Genomic DNA, 25,798 nt, shown 5'->3' with positions numbered 1-25,798 from the left:
GTGAGACATTCAAAGTTCAGTTAAAATTCATCAGTGATCATTTTAAATGTGGTAATTTTAACAGCTGTATGTAGAAGAGTTCAATCTTCTGAAGTACTGCAGTAGAGTCCATGCTGATCTATGGTTCTTCAAAGGTACTTCAGATATTTATACTTCACAAATCTGTTTATGCTATATACACTTCAGTTGACATTGACCCAGTTTAAATGCAGAAACATTTAAAAAATATGACAAGACACTTACCCCTAACCAGAAGATCTATACTCCAAATGAGAGCAAGGATGAGAAAGAAGAGAATTTAACACTGGAAGATCAAATTTAGGGGGAAGTGGAGAAAGCAAAAAGTCTTCAGGGCCCAGAATAAATGAATTAGATACCCATGCTTTTGTAAACTTTCCAACTTCCTTTTGATCTTGCAATTTTTCTGATTTTTGTAGCTAGTAATGTCTGGATTAGACAAAACCAATAAAATGTCTGAATGCATTGGGTTAAGAAGTGATCTGTACATGGGTCTGGGAAAACTGCCTTTCTGTTTGAATGGAGGAGGGTTAGTGAGGTAACAGGAGGGAAGGGGGAAATATATTCCACATATTTTCAAGAACCACTCACATAGCTTGCATTTGTATAGTACAGTAAAAATATATGGGAAGGGTGGCAAAAATCAACATTTAAGAACTCTTCTTGGATGCAGGGAGGAAATTGACAAGAGAATAATTAAAAAGAAAGCACTCCTGCAAATAATAGTTTGACTCCAAACAGAAAACTAATCAGTAGCATGCAAACAAAATGGAAAGCTGCATTAGAAGTAATGTATAGTTCTCTCTCTGGGTTTCATTCTGCTCATTATTTTTTTTTTCACGTACACATACCTATTCTAATAGAACAATATAACTTGTTTAATGAACACTCAGAATTGAAGCTGCTAACTAAATCAAAACACTCAGATTGGGTCAAATTATGAAAATAATCTTAAAGCAATTAATAAATGACAGCTCAAACTTGAGAGTTGGTTATAACCGACCATAACTTTTAATTGTGTGCGTATATAATTGAAGTAACAGTTATTTTGTATAAAAAATGCAGTCTGGCAATTTAAACCTCCAGGAATAGATTAAGAGAGCACAATGTTTTGCACTATGCCATACCAAATGGCATTAAAAAAAAGTTAAAGAAAAAACTTGTAAAAACAATTATATTTGCAGGTCATATTTGTACATCATGGATCAAAACTAGGCATCGCTATAGCTCAAACTATTTTTTTCTGTAACAGGAGTCTGAAAAATGCAATGCAAGCATGTAATTGAGCTATCACCAAAGCACCATTAAATAAAACACACTAAACTGTTTCAACACATCTCAAACTTGATCCCAATGCGGGGGAAGGGTGTTGGCAGCAAGGGCAGGAGGCAGCTCTCTTTTAATCAGACACCGAATGCCTTTGAGCAAGGTAGCCCCCCCACCCCAGAAGCTCACAAAGAAACCCAATAGGGTTTGCTTTAAGTGTTTCTTGCATGGTAAGTCCTCTCTCTGCCACTGGGTGGATACCAGCATCAGCAGGGCGAGGCCCATTGGGCCTTCCCGCCATGCACTTAATCAGGGCAGAGGCAGGAAGACAGCGGGGTGCCTACCTGCCACCCGCTCTCCCAATTAAATGACACCCTGCCACCAAACTCACAAAGGGGGATGGCATTAAATGCTAGCCAAAGGCACAGAACAGGTTAAGCACACAGAAGGATTTATATCCTTGGAAAACTGCATTGAATGGGGAGGAAGTAGAAAAAATTCTAACTTTTCAACATTTCTGAAATAATTTCAGAAGGGTTATTCTATCAATAAATCTTTAGAAGGGAAATTGCACATAAAGAGGCATTATTTTAAAAACATTTAGTCAGTATTGCAGCTAGAATCTTCATCAATGGACTGTGCGCATTTGAAGATTATGTTATGACTTTGATACCAAGGATGCAATATTGTAGTATATATCAATACGCAAACCTCAAGAGTTCAATGCATTCAGTTACATAACATACTACATACACTAAATGACGAATTGAAAAGAGAATTTGGTCGATGGTGTTGGTCGCTCTTTAGTGACAGCAATTTTTAAACTACGCTTTGTGATCAGTTCAAGGTCTCAACTCAAAAACAGTGCCTTTGAGTTGTTCCAAAGAGTGATAAAATAGTTGCCACTTTGTCTTATTGTATTGGCAAGAGGGCCCAGCAACAGTGAAATGATATCCAATTGCGGAATCACATCTAAAGTTGGACACTGTTTTGAGTTTTACAAGCACGGGTCGGCTGGGTAGAGTCTGTACCTTACCCATTGCGAACAGCAGCTGGGACATGCTGTTTGATACAATCCGCCGGTCTTTGGGACGTATGGCATACAAAACTAGCATTACACTGGCACTGAAATTCATATACCACATTACTCATTTGGGTGTCAGGCAGAACATCATTTTGGCTTGACGGCAGCATCCGGTTAGTGGTGAATACCATTCATATTGCACTGTATAGCAGCAGTGTGAAACAGCTAGCTTCACCTGTTGCTCAAATTTTTGAGATACCTTGCCCTTCCAGGGTTATCTGAGGTAGACTGGGCACTTATCAAGGCCGAAGGTGATGGCTTTAGGCCCATTCATGAGTTTGCGTGATATACAGTGCAAAATGATCTGATCAGGGTAGCCATTATCCCTCAGGATGCCTTTCATGTGTCCTATTTCATCATCAAGCTTGCCTGGTGAGCAAATGGCTCAGGTCCTATTTACAAGGTTGCTGATAAGACCAAGTTTATAGCATATGGAAGTGTAAGAATCCCAATGTGTATATTGACCTGTGAAGGTGGGCTTGCGGTAGACCATGGTAGAGAACCTCTGGCAGATTTTTCAAATAATACAATCAAGGAAGGGGAGTTCATTTGACTGCTCAATTTCAAAGGTGAATTTGAGCGCAGGATGGAGCCCATTAAGACATGTAAGGAAATTATTACATACAGCTGCGGATTTAAATATAGCGAACATATCATCCACGTATAGGAAATATGGGAGGGGTAGGAGGTCAGGTGTCATTCCATCGAAGATACGTTTCTCATGGAACCTAACAAAGATGTTTGCAAGCACTGGACCTAGAGGGGGTCCCATGGCAACATCATCTATTTAGGCATACATGGTGCCATTAAAACTGAACTCAACTGCGCGAGTTGCCGAGTTCATAAGTTCAATGAGTACTGATTCACACAATGGTAGCAGGTCTAGATCGCCGTAATGTAGTGCTGCAGTGCAAATATCTATGGCTTCCTTAAGATGAATAGGCTAGAAATGTCAAATGAGCACATGGACACAGCATTGCTATCAATATGCAAGTCCTGTATAGCTTTCGCAAATATGAAGGAATCCTTCACTGTGAATGTGGAAAACTTGCTCAAAACTGGTTGTAACAATTCATCCAAACATTTGGCCAATTCATGTTGTGAATTTCCGTGTCAGTGTGATGCTAGGTACGTAGGCCGCCAAAGACTGGCTGATCGTATCAAACAGCATGTCCCAGCTGCTGTTCGTAATGGGCAAGGTATAGACTGTACCCAACTGGCCCGTGCTTGTAAAACTCAAAACAGTGTCCAACATGAGATGTGATTTGGCGTTTGGACAACATTTGCTAAGTAATTCTCAGTGTGCTAAGAATTATGCTGACAACCAATTTAAGATCATCAGTCAAGCTCGCAGGCAGAAAGAACATGCACACACATTAGGCCTGTTTCAGCAAAACAAAATAAGTGACAGCCATTTACTAATTCATTCCTCAGAGCAATCCCTTGACCCATCAGGTTGTGCCATTCTCCAATGGCAATGCCTCTACCAATTAGAGTCCACTTGCCAATTAATCAGCACACTCTTCTCATAGTAGAAATTGTTGTTTTCCCCTTATGTTGGTATTCTTGCAAAGTGTCCTGATGAGTGCAAGATGAAAAGCTTTGATATGTCTCTTTTTTCAGCAATATCGCTATTCTCTGCCTTCTAGCACAATCAATTCCCTGCCCATATCAATATATTGCCTCTAATTCCACATACCATCATTTTTGCTAACAGTCTCTTTGTGGAACTAGGGGTGTTCTGGAAAATCATTTGTCTACCACACATCCTGCAAACCCATCATGAGCAGAAACAAAGCTCTACTGCCAAAAAAATTAGAAACACAGATAGTTAACATCCTTCCCCCACAATCTGTGTGTTGTAAACCCAGCAAATGTTTTCACCTAAAGTGAAATAATTGAATGTGAAACAATGCAGATGACACTTCACCACAAACATATCAAGTCCGCCTCACTGCAATATGATGCAAAAATAATTGTTATGGTATACAAGAGTAACTTACCTCCCCATGCATTAGCTACTGAGGTTGATATTGCTGGGGTGCTCTGTACAGTAGGTACAAAAGCTGACTCCAGGTTGAAGATATCGTTGGACAGGGTAGGTGCACTGGACAAGAAATCAAAAAGTTCCAAGTTAATTTCACAGAAAGATTTCTGAGATAACCCTTTGCCATGGGTTTTTAAAATTTGTTTGTTATGGCATTTCAAGGTTGATATTGGCATGCTATGAAAGCAGAGCTCAAATGGATACCTGTGACATCCAAGCATTGTTCTGCTAGCTTTTTTCTAGATATATCTGCATATCATTGGTCCCTACTGGGGTCCACCAGCAAGTTAATAGGAAAGTATTTCAGCTTTTGCACCACCTTCAATTACCAGTCTTAAGTTCCAGAAAAACTTAGGTCCTAGAGTCTTAGAACTTGTCTCCATTGTAGGGAATGCATACTGTCGGCAATAAGAACAGCCCTTATCAATGTTAAAGTGCTTTTCGGTAAAAGAAAAAGTGCAGCAGGAGCCAATTAACAGGGCAGATCTGACCCTTTGATTCTTGAGAACACAAAAGGCCAGCTTTGAAAAAATCTTGGAGATGCTGAAGACAGGGACTCAATGTTACTTATACAATCCAATTCTTGGCAATCTGCTCTGCTATTTCCTTTATCTTGATATATTAATTATCCAAAATAACTGACAAGAAATTGGGGCAAGTAACTTGGATAAATTAAGCCAAGTTAACTCATAGAGGGTAATTAGCAGACATATCGGGTGTGAATATTAACCATACTTCTACAAACTATTTACTATGACTACAAAGGACAAGATTACAAATAATCTTGGAGAGAATATTGCATGAAGGACGACGCCATGCATGAAACTTTGCACTTGTATCCCATGTAGACTTTTTGGATTTATAAAGAAAGTGAAGGCACATTAACAGCAGCTTCTGTGCTCCTTATATGAATAGAGGATTGTTTTAAGTGCAAGCAACTCTTGCACTGCCGTTTCAGTCACGATGTGGCAAAGGCCTCCATCTCTGCTGTCTGAGTCTACACCCAGCCACAGGGTGCCAAATCTAGTGGAATTTTAAAATAAAATTATATTGAGTTAAGAAGATGTGGCTCAATGCAATTGATTCTTTTTGCAAAGTTTACAATTCATGTGTTCACATCATCTGACTAAAAATATTCAAAACGTCATTATTGATTTGTATATTATACATTTGCCATAATGGATGCAAATTTGTCTCACTTTTTTAATCATCGTAAACTTTAACTTAACTTACTGGTTTAAAAGTCAGAATCAAAAATTAGCAATTTTTAGTTTGAACAAGTATGCTGATAGTGGATATGTTTCGTTTTCTGAGTCCCAATAATTTCACTGAATTTCCACACTGGACAATAAATTCACTTTTAAAATTTTCAAACAGTATTAATCGTCCATGACGCATCTCTCAAGATTGATGGAACTGGAACAATGAAAGCAGAAGCAGTGCATGCTAAGCCAACACATTAACATTTATTATACTTTCATCTTGCCTCCTGTGCATTGTTTTGCTTGTCAGCTTATCTTGGGGCATTGGTCCATTATAAGTTTTTAAACTTAATTTGGATATGTTAATTAAATAACGTGGTTTTAAAATACACACCTCATGAACTTGAGAGAATTTGAAACACGAACCAAAGACCATTTCATAGATATGCAATTCTGCATTAACTAAAATGACCAGAAGCATCCTTCTACACATATAGGTCAGGAAGGTTCCTCTGCATTTGTGCCCAGATAGACTGCTAATCTGGATGTTTAAAAAACATGGCTTACAGAAGTTTGGGTGTGAGAAAGTTTCACAATATTCTATAGTCGCCTTGATCTTCTTCCTTCGTGCATCATACCTTTTGACTGAATGAATCTCCAGCCATGAAACTAGCCACACCTCCAACTCCCAAATGTGAGAATCCTCCAATTGGGCTTATTTAATAGAGTCTCAGCATTGCAATCAGATTTTTAGGTGCAGCAGGAAACAAAGTACTTTTTCTGATCTTTTAGTTGCAACTTCTTGGGTTTTTTAATTTAATTCTAGTGACCTGCTCTGTACTTTGCTTTTTTTAAATGCATTTTTATAATATTGAAAGTAAGTCGCACTAAAAATTGAAAAGCTTTCCCAATTGTAGGTTCTTAAAGATTCTGTACCTGATGAGCATGAATCGTGGTTAAACGAGCTCAAACTTAAACCTTAAGGCTCAAAGAAGAAATATATTGGTATGGGTTTGTTATTTCCTTGGGTTGATTTACACCCATTTAAAATATGGGTACATTTTATTGATATTGGAATAATACTTGCACATTTTCTGACGTTTGTAAAATGGACATGTCATTGGGAGCCTTTTTGGAACTTAACTCAGGATTGTGACCATGGAGAAAACACCAGGCCAAACTAACAAATGTCAATTTCTCTTCCAGATGCATCTAGCCTGAGGCATGAACTTTAAGCTTGCTCAAGATTGCATGCACAAGACTTCACTTTGATTTACCATCTCAATAATGCAATTTAAAAATAAATAAATTAATTTAACATTGATTCTTTCCAATTATGATTTAGATATTCGACCAGCATTGATCTGGGTTTGATAGTGGAACTTTTTCCTGCAACTACTAGCATTTCTTAAGAGGATGAATAGACTGTCTTGGTAAGAAATTGAGCATTGCAGGTGATGAGTCAACTAAAGCTGGTGAAACACCATGTAAGACCACACAAACTTTAGGATGATCTAGGTTGAAATTCATACATGAGCTGCCTGACAGGGAATCAATGTTACTTATACAATCCAATTCTTGACGATTTGCTTTGCTATTTCTTTTATCTTGATATATGAAATATCCAAAAAAACTGATGTTGTTAAGGCAAGTAACTTGGATAAATTAAGTCAAGTGAACTAATATCAGGGATAATTAGCAGATATGAATCATTAACCACAGCTACTTCATAGAATTTAATTGAAAGTTGTTAACCTGTTAGCACTTGTTGCTGGTGTGGGTACTGAGAACAGGTCAACTGCTGCAGTTGTACTGATACTTTTCCCTGATGTGGAGCTTGGAGAGACAGTTGTGGATGCTGTTGCTGGCTGGGGTGGCACAGACATTTCTTTATGCCGCTGCTCCTGTCAAGAAGAGAGTTGAGACGAATTTCTCAGGGTGTCCTTGCATGAAATACATACTGGGTAAATAAAGTGAATTCAGATGATAAAATGATGATGAGCATTACCTACCTGCATCAGAAATCCAGGTGTAGGATCGCACTTTGCCTACATATGCAGAAATTACAGATTAGGTACAACTAGCTAGAGGGATTGAGTTCCAAGCCAAGGACCTGCAAATTCACCATCTTTCAGAGCAGTCTTTAGAACCAAACACTGTCTTGTCTCTCCCTTTAATGGAGCATTACTGGTTATATTACTAGTCACAGCTAGAGTGATACAATTGGCATCACTACCCCTTGGCTTGGTTGAGGGGGAGGGTTGAAAGGAGTTAAAAAAACACTTCCAAATTTCCATTCAGTGATTCTCCATAGAAAACTCTTGTGTACAAAACCTAGGCAAAGCACAACTTTCTAGGTTGTAATGCCCTCTACATTCAAATTTCCCTCCAGCACAATTAGATGGCCACTCTGCAAATGTATTATAAATAACTTTCTGCAATTTGTTGCAGGGCTACGAGGAAAGGACAGGAGAGTGGGACTAGACAGGCTGAATTGTCATGGCACAGAAGGAAACCACTCCATGATTCCGTTCTATGAGACAATCATTGCTCCTTCCCCAATACTCCCAATATTAAATGGATTTTAAAAGAACACACAAATATCAATTTTCTAATAAGCACATATTCAACCATCTGAAATGGTTTCCTAATTTAAATTACATTTGGTTTCAAGTAACAGATTACACATCATATCACAATAATTAATTTCATCAGTCCCTTCCTCCAGAAGGAGGGATAGAAATGGATTTCAAGATCAAATTCTTAAGTAGTGGTGGGAGAAGATAGTGGGAGTTGTTGGGCACATGGCAAGAGCACAGAGAAGTGTTTCTTTCAAAATAAAGTAAAGCCAAGGCAATATTGAGTACCCTGCTGGTCAAAAATCGGAGTTCTACATCAAATGCATCCATATTTGTCTTTGACTGATCACTATGATCTCACTAATTAAAATTCTTAATCCACCAGACCACTAAGAATACATGGATCTAATCTTTACACTAACATGAGTAGTGCTTATTTTGGTATAAAATTACGCAGGTCTGGTGGAAATTAAGCAGCAAAAGTTAAAGGAAAATGAGGGCGGAAAATAATTAAATTTAAGATCTAAATCTTGGGTCTAAGATTCTGAAACATGAAGCTCATTCAGAGGAACCTAAGAACAGGGGTAGGTCACTTAAGCCCATTTTGCCATTTCACAGGATCCATATAACTGCCTTTGCCCATATCTCATGGTACCTTTGGATAACAAAATTTTACACCTGAGATTGACAGAATTAGCTATCAATTATCATTTGTGGAAAGAGTTCCAAAATTCTATCAGCCTTTGTGCGCATAAGTGCTTCCTAATCTCGTCCGAAAGGATTGACTCTAAATTTTTGACTGTGCCCCCTAGTTCCACACTCCCCAACCAGCAGAAATAGTTTAATTGTATCTACCCTACCTGTTCCCCTTAATATCTTGAAAATATAGATCAATTATCCTTTAATCAAAATCTCAGGGAATACAACCCTGATTTGTGTAATCTCTCCTTGTAAATTAACCCCGGCATGGAGTCCAAGTATCATTCTGGTAAATCTGCACTGAACTCACTCCAAAGCCAATATATCCTTCCTAAGGAGTGGTGCCCAGAACTTTTCGGTGCTCTGGTGTGGTCTAACAAGGGCTTTGTATAGCTGAAGCATGCTCTTACTCTCTTATAATCTTTTTTAATTCATTCATGGGATTTGGGTGTCGCTGGCTAGACCAGCATTTATTACCCATCCCTAATTGCCTTTGAGAAGGTGGTGGTGAGCCACCTTCTTAAACTGCTGCAGACCATGTGTTATAGGAACACCCATTGTGCTGCTAGGAAGGGAGTTCCAGTCTTTTTTAAACACCAATCTAGTCTTCTATATATTAAGGCCACTATTCCGTCACCTTTTTGATCATTTTAAAGACCTGTTCATGACATTTTAATGATACATGTACCTGGACCCCAAGTCACTTTCGGCCTCCATTGTTTCTACCTAACCATTTAGGAAGTATTCTATTCAATTCATCTTAGGTCCAAAGTGCCACCCAACTACACTGCTCACAATGCCACCTATATGAGATGTTAAACTGAGGCCCCATCTACCTCTCAGGTGGATGTAGAAGACTCCATAACACTATCTTGAAGAGGAGCAGGGGAGGTATCCCAGTGTCCTGGCCAATATTTACCCTTCAATCAATGTCACATACAAAAAAAATCATCTGGTTATTATCACATGCCTCTTTGTGAAAGTTTGCTGAGCGCCATTTACCTACCACATTTCATATTACAACAGTGACTATACTTAAAAAAAAAAATGACTTCATTGACTGTAAAGTGCTTTGAGACATCTGGTGGTCGTGAAAAGTGTCACATAAATGCAAGTTTTTCTTTCTTTCGATCTTGATGCCATCAGCAAATTTGGATTTGTAGCTTTCTATCTTAAATCGTTAATATATACAATGACTAGTTAAGGCCCCAACAGAGATTCTTGCAGGACACTACAAGTCGTATGTTGCCTACTCATTATCCCTACTATCTCCAGCCACTCAGAAATTTCCTAACCAGGTCAATAACTTGCCTTCGATTCCACGAACTTCAACTTTAGCTAAAAGGCTCTTATAACAAGGGACATTATTAAATGCCTTCTGGAAGTCCACATAAATAACTTCCATGCCCTTGTCCGTGGGCAGAATTTTATGGCCCCGTTTTGGCAGGGGCAGGGCTGTAAAATGCAACGAGTCGTTCAAAAGTTCATTGACTTTGGCGGGACCATAAAACCCCACTGGTGTAAAATTCCACCCCACTACTTTAACCACCCCTTCAAAAAAATTCAACCCGATTCATCCAGCGTAACCTATCCTTTACAAATCCATGCTGGCTCTCTCTGGTCAGTTGAAAATTTTCAAGGTCTTCATTCACTCTATCCTAAAATATAGACTCCAGCAATTTCTGGGCAACAGATGTTAGGCTAACTGGTCTACAATTCCCTGGTTGTCAGTTTTCTTAAATGGTGGAGTGACATGCACAATTATCCAATCTAAATGAACGGCTCACAAGTTGAGTGATCTTTGGAAGATTATAAATAAAAACAGAAAACACTGGAAAAACTCAGTGGGCAGAATTTTCTGCCTGCCGGGCAGGCGGACCTGACCCAATCTCCGGCAGGCGGGGAGACGATTCCCACCGGAGAAGCGGGCCCTGCTGCCATTTTACATGGGCGGGCCAATTAAGGCCCGCTCAGCGTGACGTCCGGCAGGAAGTGCTTCCTGTGCGGGCAGGGGATGGGGGGTTTCCCCAAAAGCGAGAGTGGACTCTTTCGCGCATGCACATGAAAGAGCGCACATCTCCCTGAGGTTAAGTGCTGCCTCAGGGAGATCGCTTACACTTTTAAAAAGATTAAAAATAGAAAGAAAAAAATTCCCTAACATGTCCCCCTCATGTGACAATGTGACACATGAGATAGGGCATGTTCATAAATTACAGTAAAACTTTATTAAACTTTTTAGAACCCTGCATGAAACCTCATCTCACCAACCCAGGTCCTTTAATTGTTTAAATGACTCTGTCAATGGCCTCAATTGGTGATTGACAGGTCGCCAGGCGCACAGCTGATTTTGCTGTGCCCCCGCCTTCCTGAAAATTTAAATGGGGTGGAATGACGTTGGGGGTATCGCCCGACGTCACCCTGCATCATTTTACGCGTCGGTGAGCGGGCCCCGACCCCTGCTCGCCGACGGAAAAATTCTGCCCAGTGGGTCTGGCAACATCTGTGGAGAGGGAAACAGAGTTAGTGTTTCAAGTCTGTATGACTCTTCTTCAGATAGGGCACCTAGTTAGGACATCTGGAATGTTCTCACCTACTTCCTTTAAAACCCTGGGATGGAAGCCTCCTGATCCTGGAGATCTGTTACCCTCTAGTGCCATTAATTTCATTAGTTATTTTGCTTATATTAATTTTGATGAGTCTGTCCCTGATACAATGTTAGTTTCCTTCAAATGTCTGGCATGCTGACCTCTTCTACTGTAAATACTGGCACAAAGTAATTACTCAGCAGGTCCGTAATTTCCTTATTTTCGTCGACATTTCACCACAATAGTATCAGTTTACAAGGGGCCCATATTGCTCTTAACCACCTTCTTTTTCCTAATTGTAAAATTGCATGTTGATTTTGATATCCCTTACAAGTTTCTTTTCATGCTTTCTTTTTGTAGCTTCTACTATCAATTTATTCTTTCCTGGGATCTCTAGCAATGCCAGCATTTGTTGCCCATCCCTAATTGCTCCTTTAAGGCAAATGAGAATCAACCACATTGCTGTGGTTCTGGAGTCACATGCACGCTAGGTCAGGTAAGGAAGGCAGATTTCCTTCCCTAAAGGGCATTAGTGAACCAGATGGGGTTTTATGACAATTGATGATGGCTTCATGGTCACTATTACCGAGACTACTTTCATTCTAGATTTTTTCTTTGAATAATTAAATTTTATTAATTGAATTCAACTGTTATCCTTTGCTGTTCTTTCTACTTTTCCCAGGATCAATGTTTTTTTTTGCATTTTCGTATGCTTTTTCTTTTAGTATTATTTTTTCTCTTTAGTCAACCACGGCTATCTTTTTTGGCAAGTAGAGCTCTTGTCCCACATGAAATTCTTTTTCAAACATCTCCCACTGATCTTCTGTCATTTTACCCATAAACAGATTTTCCCAGTTAATTGTAGATAGTCACTGTCTCATCCCATTGAGGTCAGTCTTATGTAAATCTAGAATCTTAGTGGCTGTTTCTTCATTTTAAATACTACATTGAGCTTGATCTTATTACAATCATGTGTTCACATATTTAAGCTTTTAACTAAATCTGGCTCATTACTCATTACTAAATCTAATATGGCATGCCCCCTTTTTGATTCCAGAGCATATTGATGAAAAAAAAAACATCCAGGATACACTCAGGAATTCCCTCATATAGGTCAGAAAGGTAAAGTTAAAATTCCCCATTAAAAACACTCTGCCTCTGCTACATGCTCGTTCAATCTTTGCATTTATGCATCTACCACATCACAGCTGTTACCAGGGACTTATACACAACTCCCACTATAGTCTCAAATCCTTTTCTGTTTCTTAATTCTACCTATAAAGATTCCGCTACCTGTTTATGTCTCATTATATCCTCTCTTACCATTGAAGTAATTTCACCTTTAATTACCAAGGTTAGATTCTAAAGTTAATCTGAAGCTCAAAAACTGGATTCATAATATTGGTATGGTTAAGATGTCCACCCAACTGTGAATATGGCATTATGCAGTTATTTACTGGGTACATTAATTTGGCAGTCAATGTCAGAATGCTTTCCTGTCAATTGTAATTAACGTTCTGACAATGAATGAATAAATATTCAAATCTTTCTATAGTAGGTTTGGTTCAACACATATTGCCAGCCTGCTAATTTAAAATGATAATACAGAGTTTAATACCAAGTAATGAAAAGGCTGGAATGGGAGGTATCCATTGCAAATATTGAACTGAAGAGTAAATTTAACTACATCTTAATTTCTCCATTACTGTCTCCTTAAACTCTTCAATGTTTCTCCACTCTCACTTCTAACAAGTGCATGGAGCTCAAAGTTTCTATCTTGATGACGAAGGAGTCTTGCTATTCAGCTACCGTTGCTGCTTCACCCATCCCACCAAGCCAACAGCACCCAGCACCTTCCCCCCGCCAGGTTTCCTTGCATACCCTGCCTCTGAGTCTGCATCTCTTGCTAGTTAAAGGTGCTATCCAAATACAAGTTCTTGCATTGGTGCTTTTGTAATCTCTAATCAGATGGCTGCTAGCATATCTATTTTCAACTATAACCCAGAATTTTACAAGTCACATCAAAAGTTAGTAAAATTGGGCAAAGCAAGGTTGAGGTGATTGATATTTGCAATTCCAGGTCAGAATAGGTTTCAGATTTGGTGACAAGGCAGTTTTTCAAGTTATAAAAAAGTATTGAGGAACAGTGTCAACATAAATAAACGTATGCTGAAGTAATTTCTCGCTGCTTATTTTTGACAGAACCGAGTGCCCAAGTAAGCTAAGTTTGGTTAAAACATTTGGAATAAGACGTTGGTGTTTAATAAGGAGGAAGAAGCCACGAACCTTGAGAGCTTGTAGCCTAGCCTGTTCCTCTTCCAAAGCTGCTTGTTTTTCCCGCTCATCAACTTTACTCAAAGACATCCCTGTGTTGGAAAGAGTGGAGACTGCATTCGACAGAGTAGTTGCTCTGTGGAGTGGAAGGAAGACAAGTTTAAAAATAAATTGCTGCTTTACTGCTAATGTAGTTATTTGAAAATATCAGTGAGCTCCTCCTTTTTGGAGTGAAGGCTTTTTATTAAAATCCAAAAGTGGAAAATAAATCTTTTGATAAAAATTTACTGTGGAGGGAATACAGACTCTGATTAGCTGCAAAATGAATCTCACTCAGCGAAATTACTAGTTTTATTTGAAATTTTAATACCAATCTGAGGACAGCAAGAATTAATCAGCTTTGATGAATCCATGCCACATAACTTAGAAGTATTGAGAGGCACAGAGTACTAAAGTAAGGAAGTTATGGTGAGCCTGGTCCAGCCTCAACTGGTGTATTGTGTCCAATTGAGCACCACACTTTAGGAAGGATATGAAAGTATTGGAAAGAGTACAGAAAAGATTTACAAGAATGGTTCCAGGTATGAGGAACTTCAGTTATGTAGATAGATTGGAGAAGCTGTGGCTCTTCTGCTTAGAGAAGGTTGAAAGAAGATTTGATAGAGATGTCCAAAACCATGAGAGATTTAGACAGAGGAGATAAAGAGAAATTGTTCCCACTAGTAGTGGGATCGAAAACCAGAGAAAGCTGATCTAAGGTAAATGGCGAAAGAACAAAAGGTGACATGAAGAAAAACTTTTCTTTAAAAAAAAGTGAGTGGTAAGGATATGGAATGCACTGCCCGTGAGTGTGGCGGAGGCAGATTCAATTGTGACTTTCAAATCGGAATTCAATATTACCTCAAAAGAAAAAAAATTGCAGGGCTACAGGGAAAAGGAGGAGTGGGAGTGGTGGAGTTGTTCCCGCAGATGGCCACAGACATGATGGGTCAAATGGCCTCCTTCTGTGCTTTAACCATTCTACAATTCTATGACCCCAGTGTTGCACAAGTTGAAGCACCTATCAGAAGTCAGGAAACTTCTGAAACACCCAAGTTAACATTTTATTTCAAGTCTTGTGATGTAGTGATGGTAAAAATTGTAACCATTGAATGCTGAATAACATACAGGTTAGGAAAACATGTTAGACAACAGAGTCAAAGAGAGACAACCATATCTTTCTGGAAAGGTTAACATAGTTGTTTTCAAAGGCTTTTAAAGCTTAATGCTGAAACCAAAAACTGTGCCTTGTAAATTACAAACTGCTTATTTTACTGTTATAAATAATTAAAAATTGTCTCTGGGTCAACAATAACTTGTATCTACACAGCACCTTTAACATAACAAAATATCCCATGGCAATTCACAGGGGCATTATGGAATAAAATATGAGTCTGAACCGCATTTGGCGATATTAGGTCAGGTGACCAAAAGCTTGGTCAAAGAGGTAGGTTTCAGGCAGCATCTTAATGAAAGAAAGATAGAGAGGGGAAGAGGTTTAGGGAGGGTATTCCAGAGTTTAGGGCATAGGCAATTGAAGGCGCGGTCACCAACGGGAAAGATTAAAATTAGGGCTGCTCAAGAGGCCAGAATTAGAACAGCATGGATATTTCAGAGGGTTGTGGGGCTGCAGGAAATTAAAGAAAGGGAACAGCAAGGTTATAGAGACATGAGAAACAGGGATGTGAGTTTTAAAATCAAGGTGTTGTTGACTGGGAGCCAATGTAGATCAGCAAGCATGGGGTGATGGGTGAACAGAACTTTGTGCATATTGAGACACAGAAAACAGAGTTTTGGATGACCTCACGTTTATGGGTACAATGCGTAAAACCAGTCATGAGTGCATTGGAATAATCAGGTCCAGAGGTAATAAAGGTACGGCTGAGGGTTTCAGCGAATGAATGGAGACAGGGGTGAAGTCAGCTATGTTGCGGAGGTGGAAACAGGCAGTCCTAGTGATGAGACAAACACGGTCGGAAGCTGATCTCAGGTCACATTGTGAACCAAGGGCAGGATTTTATGGCCCCTCCCGCCAGCAGGTTTGCAGGCGGAAGGGTCCATAAAATTCCCCAGGTGGCCTTCCTGCCACCTCCCCAATCTGTCCACAGTTCTATGTGAGACCTAGAGCAGCCCACGTGCCCTCGGTACAACTGAGGTCCTTAAGTAGTAATTATTGGTCAAGCAAAAGCCGCTTTCCACCTGGGCTCAATTTTGAGGCTGGCAGGAGGAAGGGGAAGCCTAGCAGGTCATCCTGCTTGGGCTCAGGAGACACGTCCCTCAAGGACCCCCTTTCACATGGTGCACTTCCCCCCCCTACCCCCACCAGCATTTCCACCCCAAGATCTGATCCTCCTGGGTGCTCCCTCTCCCTGGCCTCTCCATCAAGGTCCTGAGCCTTCTCCCCAGTACCTCTCCTCCCGGGTCGGGCCTCGCTACCTGCCGTGAGACCCCCCCACCATCCCCAACTGCACTTACCTGCTCCTGGACTCTGGGACTTGGACTACAAGCAGTCCCCAGATTCCAAGTCTTGGCCACTAGCTCTGAGGTGGGACTTCCACCCAAATGAGGGGCAGAGGTCCCACTTCCAGTCAATTAGCGCTCCTTGGAGCATTAAATGGCCATGAGGCTGCTGTGATCAGCAGGGAACGCAGCCCCACCGACTCTGAGTGGCAGGGCAGGAAAACCCCGCTCTCCGAAATATCCTGCCCCATGGATGCAAACAGACTGGCTCAATCTCAGACTGTTGCCAGGGAGAGGGATGAAGTCGGTAGCAAGGGAACGAAGTTCGGAATGGGGACCAAAAACAATGGCTTCAAGTTTTCCAATATTTCACTGGAGGAAATTTCTGTTTATCCCCTGCTGGATGATGCATTCTGATAATTTAGTGGAGGAATCAAGCGAGGTGGTGGTGAGGCAGAGCTGGATGTCAGAACAGTACATATGAAAACTAACACAGTGCATTCAGGTGATGTTGCCAAGGGGCAGCATATAGATGTAGATGGAGAGGAGGAAGCAAAGGAGAGATCCTTGGGGGACACGGGAGGCAACGGTGCGAGAGTAGGAAGAGAAGCCATTGCAAGTGATCCTCTGGCTACAATTAGTTAACTAAGAATGGAACAAGGTGAGAGCAGTCCCACCCAGACAACAGTGGAGAGGCACTGAAGAAGGAGAGTGTGGTCAACTGTTAAAGGCTGCAGACAAGTCAAGAAGGATGAGGAAGGAAAGTTTACCTTGTCACAGTTACATTGGAAATCATTTGACTTTGATGAGAGCTATTTCTGTACTGTAGCAGGGGTGGAAATTTGATTGGAGGGATTTAAACATGGAGTTCCTGGAAAAATGGGAATGGATTTGGGAGGCGACAACATGTTCAAGAATTTTGGAGAGGAAAGTGGGGTTGGAGATGGGGCATAGTTTGCAAGGACTGTGAGGTCAAGGGTTGGTTTTTTGAGGAGAAGCATGATAACAGTAGACTTGAAGGAGAAGGAGACAATAGCTGAAGTGGGAGAACCACTAACAATCTCGGATAATATGGGGAACCAGGAGAGGAAGTTGGGTGGTCAGCAGTTTAGTAGGAATAGGATCAAGGGAGCAGGTGGTGGGCCTCATGGACAAAGTGAGCTCAGTGGGGGCATGAAGGGGAGAGGAGGGAAATTAGAAAAAGGTGCAAATTCAGGACTAGGGCATGGGGCAGCAGAAGTTTGTCCAGGTTGGCTAGTGGAAGGGAAAGAAGTAGCTGATTGGGGGGGGGTCTTGATCTCAGTGATAAAGAAGTCCATGAGCTCTTTGCTTTTTTTTTTGGAGATGAGGGCAAGGGAGAGGAGTTTAAGAAGACGGTTTGCTGTAGAGAAAGGAGTCCGGGGGTTATCTTTGCATTCCAGGATGATCGAGCATAAAACAGATGCAAAGTACAAAAACATTGCAGTTAGAAGAGATTCAAGATTCCACTTCAATCATATGCATCACCAACTGGATGCTGATCATGGGGCAGCTTTAGCCAAAGCCTCGAGAATCCTGTGGTGGCTGGGTTAGTAGGATTTCTGGCGTACACCAGACAGTTTTGTTGTAAAACTCAATCGTACAATATCTAGAAATCTGAAATATTTAGTGTTTAAGAGAACTCAGTTATGCAATGACAAAAACAACTCAGTCATAGAATCAGAATGGTTACAGCACAAGAGGTAGTAATTTGGCCATTATGTCTCTAAAAGAGAAATTCACCTAGTACCATTCCCTACCCTATAGCCCTGCACTTTTTTCCTTTTCAGAATATGACCCAATTCCCTTTGGAATGCCACCCTATTAAAGTTCCAGCCAAGCTCTCCAGTTAACTGGAATCAAATATGGGATCTTGCTTGTATTGCTTTTAATTATGCAATGACTTTGTGCTGTAGGAAATTAGGAAAGCTCCATAAACGTCAATGATGGGTTTTCCCAGTTAACCTTCTTTAGCACGAGCTGATTTTCAAGAATTGTCGCATATTTCTACATCAGTACTTAGATTTTAAGGTTGTACACCAAAAAAGTTTTAGCATTGTTGCAAACCCTTTGCCTACTTAATTTATAATTCAGTTACATTGTTTCAGGTTATTAGATTGTAACTTTCTACATCTCCCCACCAATATGCTTGAAAGCACCTTTCTTCTACTGTTGTCAACCATTTCTTCCAAAACTGCATGCTATGTGACCAATTTTTCCAGAATTCTGGTCAGACAACTCATTCTGGTCAAATTCCAGCTTACAATTCTCTTCACTTCCAATCACTCCAACATGGGCATCACAAGAGTAACAAACTAGGTGACTACAATCATGATAAACTATCCTTCCCCCATCCTACCCAACTTACCTTCGACCTTTGATCAACCACAGCAATTTCCTCCAACAAAGTCCCTTTGTCATCCTGCTGGGTGGAACTGCCCTTGCCTGGTTCCATTCTTGTCTACTTGTATTGTAGCCAGAGAATCACCTGCAATAGCTTCTCTTTCCACTCCTGCACCACCGTCCCACTCCAAGGATCTAACCCTTATCCCTTTTATTTCTCAACTATGCTGCCCCTTGACAATATCATAGGCGATCAGTGTGAAAATACATCATCAGGTTCCACACGCAAACTGATGCCACTCAACTTTATCGCAGTAACACCTCTCTCAACCCATCCACTGTCTGATTTGCCACATTGCTCGCCCAACAGATGGGCAGAAATTTACTCCAACTTAATATTGGGAAAACTGAAGTCGTCACTTTATTCCCACCAGAAATCCATTCTCTGACCACTGTTTACATCCCTGGCAATTATCTGAAGCTGAACCAAGCCACTAGCAACATCAACATTCTGTCTGACCCCAACCTGAGCTTCCAACCACACATCCGCTTCATCACCAAGACAGACTACTTCCACCTCCGTAATACTGTCAGATTCCTACATTATATGTCAGTTCGCTCTGCTGCTGAAACCCTCATTCACGGCTTTGTTACCTCCTAGCCTCGGCTATTCCAATGCTTTCCTGTCCAACCTCCCATCTTCAACCCTATATAAACTCTATTCAAAACTCTGCTGCCAGTAATGTAATTTGCACAAAATGTTGTCCACCCACCACCCTTGCACCTGCTGATTTACACTGGCTCTCAGTCTGACAATGCTTCAATTTTAGAATCCCTGTCCTTGATTTTAAACTGCTCCAAGACCTTGCTCTTCCCTGCCTCTGTAACCTCCTCCAACACTACATGCCTTCTAGATCGCTGCACTCCTCCAATTCTGGCCTCTTAAACACCCAAATTTTAATAGTTTTACCACTGACACACTGCTTCCAGTTGCCTAGCCCTAAGGTCCAGAATTCCCTCCCTAAATCTTTCTGCCTCTCTCCTGCTTTAAGTTTTCCTTAAAACTAACTCTTTGGCCAAGCTTTCTGTCATTTGTCCTGATACTCTTTCGAGTTATCAACAGTCACAGATTGCAACTCTTTTCGAGTACAATCACAGTTCTTGGTTTCCGGGAGTGGGACTTGAACCCACAACCCTCTGATTCAAAGGCGAGGGTGCTATAAACTGAGCCACAGCTGACACCTCAAACATTTTCTTCCTTCAGCCTGTGCGACCACTTCTGTTTGTATTGTTTCATTGTGGAGCCTTTTTATTGCTCTCATTTGTCCTGATACTCTTTTGAGTTATCAACAGTCACAGATTGCAACTCTTTTGAGTACAATCACAGTTCTTGGTTTCCAGGAGTGGGACATGAACCCACAACCCTCTGATTCAAAGGCGAGGGTGCTATGAACTGAGCCACAGCTGACACCTCAAACATTTTCTTCCTTCAGCCTGTGCGACCACTTCTGTTTGTATTGTTTCATTGTGGAGCCTTTTTATTGCTCTCATTTGTCCTGATATTGCCGCCTTTGACTTGGTGTCAAAACTATTCTTAATTGATGCTGTTCTTAAGCTCCTTGGGAGGTTTTGCTAGGTTAAAGGCACCAATTAAAAGCAATTAACTATCGCTGTAACAATTCTCACCTGTTTGCTGCAGAGAATTCTTTTGTCTTTTTTCCTTCTAGAGAAGCTAGATGCTGTTCCAATGCTTCAAGCAGACTGCTTGGTGCCTGTAGTGATAATTTAAGAAATCAAATGATTAATTTTGTTGGTATAATGCACCTAACCCCATTTTATTAAAGCCCACAATATGTCCATCATTCATAAAGTTAGCATCTGGGTTTGTGCTGAATCAACAACACAGGGCTTTTAAAAAAAAAATTTGTTCATGGGATGGGGCCGTTGCTGGCTAGGCCAGCATTTATTGCCCATCCCCAATTGCCCTTGGGAACTGAGTGGCTTGCTAGGCCATTTCAGAGGGTATTTAAGAGTCAGCCACACTGCTGTGGGTCTGGAGTCACACGTAGGGCAGACCAGGTAAGGACGGCAGATTTCCTTCCCTAAAAAGGACATTACTGAAACAGATTGGTTTTTATGACAATTGACAATGGTTTCATGGTCATCATCAGACTTTTAATTCCAGATTTGTTATTGAATTCAAATTTCACCATCTGCTGTGGTGGGATTCAAACCCAGGTCCCCAGAGCATTACCCTGGGTCTCTGGATTAATAGTTCAGTGACAATACCACTGCGCCACCACTTCACCAATGACAGCCACATAGAAGTCAACACCATGATACATTATTTGTACTGGCAATGTGAAGAACACAGTCATTTGGTCCATTTAAGCTCACTTCAAAGATCAGGCTGTTCAAATAAAAAGTTAAAGATACTTGGTAAGATTTCCGTCTGTAGTTTTCCACCAGGGAATTTTCGCAGATGTGCACTATGAGTGCAGTTGATGGTCACATTAAAAGAAGTTCAACAGACTTTCCTTAAATGAATCCTTAGAGGGCATGGAGATTAAGGCTTGTAGAAGATTGTTTCAGCCCTTAATTGTTTTTGGGAAAACAGTTAGCAAAGGAACCACATTGGGGTGTATACAGTTGGAGCTGTTGAACATAAACTCATCAAGCTTGGTCATTTTTGGACTTAATGTAATGCTTATAAATATTTAGTTGTTCATTCAAAATTTTATTGAGCATGTTAACTTATGGGCTTTTCTGTGGTTCTGAAGACTGTGCCAGACTAGTGACGTGACCAACTGGGAGATATTAGAATCTCACGAGTAATTGTTTGTAACAAAAATGAATTGCCTGGTGTTGAACTTTCTCAAGGATGTTGCATTTCCATTGTTTTTAGCAGTATATGGGTATCTAGCAGCTTGGATAAATTGGATTTCTGCCATTTGTTGGTCCTAAATAGTTGCTTCATATTATAAAGGTGAAAAATTCTCTTTGAAGGACAATGGCCAGCAGCATTAAATGAAGACCTAACAAATGTAGCAGAAATGAAGTTAATAAAGAAAACTGTATTTCTCCAATAAACCACAAGGTGAGGCTCTATGCACTGGCTACTTCTCCATCACTCCCATTGAATAAAATTCCCAATCAAAATATAAACTGATTAATTTTTGTGTTTAATCCTCAGTACATTATCTAATTAAAGCTTATGACAGCACAATTACAAAGTTGGATTTGAGCGTTTCTTCCACATCTTGCTTTTTAAATGTAAGATTTGTAAATTGTTAGTTTATGGTCAGCCTTACAATAAATTTTAGTCCGGAAGTGTGCTTATCAAGATGAACTGCAACTTAACCATCTTAACATTGGAAACTCAACCTTTAGTCTGTTCTTCATACATGCACAAACATTTCAAAACATCTATCTAATACACAATTCTCACAAGAATGCGTGGTATTTCATGGTGCTGAATGAAAAAGTCAGTCTAATAGTTGCATTTCCATTGCTGAGCTTTGGGGAAATGACAAGCTATGCTAATTCTCCAGTCTCAGTTGCACCACCATGGAGAAAGATAGATCAGAAGCCAGGAAGCTTGACAGAAAGGAGAGCCATCCACAAGTAGTGGCACGCCTAGCTTAGGAAGAGATCTGGGAGAAAATGATTTGCTTCTCTGCTCAATGAATAAAAGAGATTAACTACTATTGGAAAATTAATAGACGTCACCATATTATTGCCTGAATAGTCTACTCAGGGTCTGTCAAGTACATCCAAAAATAACATTTCACAATGTCTGAAGTGGACTCACTTTCAGATTGTCAAATTTGAGTTCAAAGGTGGCCCCAAGGCTTCATACTAGTGATTTACTATAATTAGAATGCATGTTTTGGTCAGAAATCTGCTATAACCTCCCCTTCCCCTCATATTCCTGCCACTACAAAAAATGCAAAATAAAAATTCACATACCTTCTCACATGAAACAATGAAAGGGAATTGTTCAGAGCACTAAGGTATGCTTTATATCTATCATTGGTATTTTGAAAACAAAATTATTATGCCCTTCGGCTGGCATCTTTGACTATAACTGGGAGATTTAATTTATTTACATGTACTTTGGAAGAAGGTTAATCATGAATAAATATATCAATGGAAGTTTAGTGGAATTGTTCTGTAAAGCAGATCTATATTTTTAATAATCTTTTGGTCACAGTGCAATAGAAATGTACTTGTCTGTAGCAGTGATAGGACACAGGCTGAATCCTCATTCAGCTGAAGGAATGAAGTGGTTGGTGGGTGGCATGGAATCACCACTGAGGTTTCTTTGTGTATTCAAAAGCTTAATGCAAACTACTTCAGTGTTCAAGATGCAACTAGCACCATTTTATCTAGAAAATGGTCCAGAATATGCTCATGTGTCTTTTGGAGACATGCAGGTTGGGTACAGGCAAATAACTGCAATCAATGTTATTCAGAAACATGCAAATAGTATTTGATAAGCCTAATCACTGTTTCAGGTATCCAACAATCCCACTTTGATTTATATTCTGCATCAGTAAATTTTATAACTGGCATGCTTGAAACCCCCATCCCAGATGATCTAATAATATAAGGACTCTTATTATTGAAAAAGTCCCATTGCCTTCACAGAAGCATGATCAGATTTTAAGAAAAATATCAGGAGTTCAGCAAGCAGTTACAGCCTGAAGATATAATAGAAACAGTGAATGCATTATCAGCGACTGTGCTAATGCATGCAGTTTTGGAGCACAGATGCAATTACCTGCCTTCAATGCAACTTTGAAGAAGACTAGCATTTAAAAAGGAAACACGTATGATTACAGCTAGGAAAACTATCTCCTCTTGTAGATGTTTACTGATGCCAGGATGGTTTCACGGTGACAGCTGTGTTCCTCTTGCATCTTGCCCGTGGTCATTCATGGGACTGCCTAGATATCAAGTGATTCAAATAGCTGGTCATCACAAGACCCATCATTGTTGAACCTGATTCTGCCTTCATCCAATGTATACATACTTCCAAAGAAGTACCACCAATTAGCTATTTAAGGGAAACAATGGTTAATATTTTTTCCTTAAAATCTAGCGAAGCTTGACCTCCAATCTGTTTCATGTTATCACAACTTGAAGCTGGCACCCTTTGACACAGCACAGGAGCACATTCCACTTAGACAAAGCAATTACCCATAAAGTATATGAATAAAATCATAAGCAATTTCAGTTGATTTAGTCTCATGTCATGCTCACTTCAAATTTTAGAATCCATGTCAAGCACAGAAGTTTGTGTACTTTTAAAATGCACCTCAGCTTTTAACTCTCAGGAAACTGAAACTCATCCCCACTCTCCCCTATCCCACCTTCAATGCCAGGACATTAAAACTGTGCAACTCCTGATCTGCCTCAGTTTGGCCTTCCTCCTACAATCCACAAACATTTATATTGCAAACTTTGCATTGCCCAACCATTAAACTCCTGAACTCATTCTTTTTGACCCATGCCCTGTGTACATAACCCGTTACCTGGATTTAAGAATCAACACAGCACTTGATTCATGGATAAGGAACTGATGTTGTCCCGTGCTAATAGAACATAGCACTCACCCCCATTAGTGTTTAGTCCATCTACATTGCCAATCTGTTGCCCAAGTTCATACGCATTTTTCTTCAATCTAATGTTCTGTTCAACCAGCAGCACTCTGTACACTCTAGCAATAACACAACTTGGATTTGATTCTCACTCAACTAACAATTCAACACACTGGCTGAAAGTATAAGAGAGGGGTTTTTAAAAGTAGCACTCCAACACGCAATAAAAAGCATACCAACTGAGAGTCAACAACTCTGGTTATCTAGCATTTGAGAAGAAGGGTGAGACAAGAGTATAAAAGTAGAATGTTTGTTCAAGTTCAATGCTCTTTGGGCACTACAGACAACATCAAGCTCTCCAATAGAAGCAAGATGAAAGTACACTGCATTCACAATCATTCTAAGTCAGAGTTCAGAAAGTTAAAACTGGAATATAGATCACAAAAATTAAAAAGTTCAACGTTAGAATATATTGATCAGCTTCCCTTCAAGTCACAGGGCAAAACTTTAGCACTACTTCATACAATACATTATACACAGGCACAAAACTGAGTTCACATAAAATATACATGTATAGACCATGTATACACAGAGACTCATGCTCTCTGTAGAAAAAGAAAACTTAAAACCCAGGAGTTGGGAAATGGATAAAGCTAAATGATATGTACACTGACCTGAGTAAGATCTGGAATGTCACCCTGATCAATTCCAACTTGCTGTGTCAACAAAGAAAAAGTTCACATTACTTCATGCAGTGGCAAGTAAATAAAAACGGAAAGTGAGTAGCATGCTTACAGAAATGCTTCATATACAGGAAAGGTGGGGTGGGGATGGGAGAAATGGACTACAGACAAGAAATGCATATTCACCTCTGCAGTTTTGAGGAATTCAGACAGCTTGGTCATTCTAGCCAAAAACTTTTTATAGATGTCCAGAGCCTCCTTGCACTGGTTTTTCTTCATATCGAAGTATTTCTCTGCAAAGGTAATCAACACAAGAGCTTTAGTATAAGTTTTGAAAATCAGAATCATCATAAAATAGCTTTTTAAAAAATCCTCATTTAAATTCTTGAAAATGCATTTGTTTCATACCTGCCACTGTATTTGTTTTTAAAGCAGCTGCAGTCAGAACCATTGCAATGCATGAAAACAGGAAATAAAATGCACCTAATTATCTGCAACGTTTCTGTCAAAATTGTTAGAAAAAGCTTTGAGCATATGTTTTTTTTTCTACAAGCATTCCAAAAATACAAATTTTATAATTTCTTCAGATTAAAACTTGAGATAACGATTTCTCTACTTTTCCTGATAGCTTTTACATACACAACACACTACATGTCCCATTGCTAATCAATTTTCTGTAGATATTTCAGGGATAGTCAAGAGTACTGATATAGCTTGCAAGGTACTTCAGTTTGTCCCAAAAAAATTAAAGGTGAATCACACTGTCCCATTACCTGCTCCCAACTATAAAGTGATACACGCCTTTAACTGAACCTGGTTTGAGCCAAATTAACTTGGCTGTTCTTTGTCAAGCTGGTTAAATGAAGCACCTGTCGTAAACTGATCACTCAAAATAAGA

The 25,798-nt window shown here is 39.9% G+C and overlaps 1 protein-coding gene across 9 annotated transcripts in view; it reads right to left on the bottom strand.

Annotated features, from left to right (window-relative positions):
- LOC144683868 (phosphatidylinositol-binding clathrin assembly protein) overlaps positions 1-25,798 on the bottom strand; it is a 148,945-nt gene that overhangs the window by 43,169 nt on the left and 79,978 nt on the right. For 7 of the 9 annotated variants that reach the window (XM_078547382.1, XM_078547384.1, XM_078547385.1 and 4 more), the window contains exons 7-13: positions 25,087-25,193; positions 24,892-24,933; positions 20,301-20,386; positions 13,767-13,890; positions 7,630-7,665; positions 7,373-7,521; positions 4,372-4,475 (exon numbers count right to left, since the gene is read on the bottom strand). In XM_078547382.1, the coding sequence (XP_078403508.1) occupies positions 4,372-4,475; positions 7,373-7,521; positions 7,630-7,665; positions 13,767-13,890; positions 20,301-20,386; positions 24,892-24,933; positions 25,087-25,193 (648 nt within the window). The remainder of the gene's footprint in view (positions 1-4,371; positions 4,476-7,372; positions 7,522-7,629; positions 7,666-13,766; positions 13,891-20,300; positions 20,387-24,891; positions 24,934-25,086; positions 25,194-25,798) is intronic. The other 2 variants (XM_078547383.1, XM_078547390.1) reach the window with 1 other exon arrangement.

This window comes from Cetorhinus maximus, chromosome 8 (assembly GCF_964194155.1).
Source record: "Cetorhinus maximus chromosome 8, sCetMax3.hap1.1, whole genome shotgun sequence".
NCBI classification, from domain to species: Eukaryota; Metazoa; Chordata; class Chondrichthyes; order Lamniformes; family Cetorhinidae; genus Cetorhinus; species Cetorhinus maximus.
The sequence above is the reverse complement of the archived record's forward strand: the minus strand, read 5'-3'. Positions and strand labels throughout refer to the sequence as shown.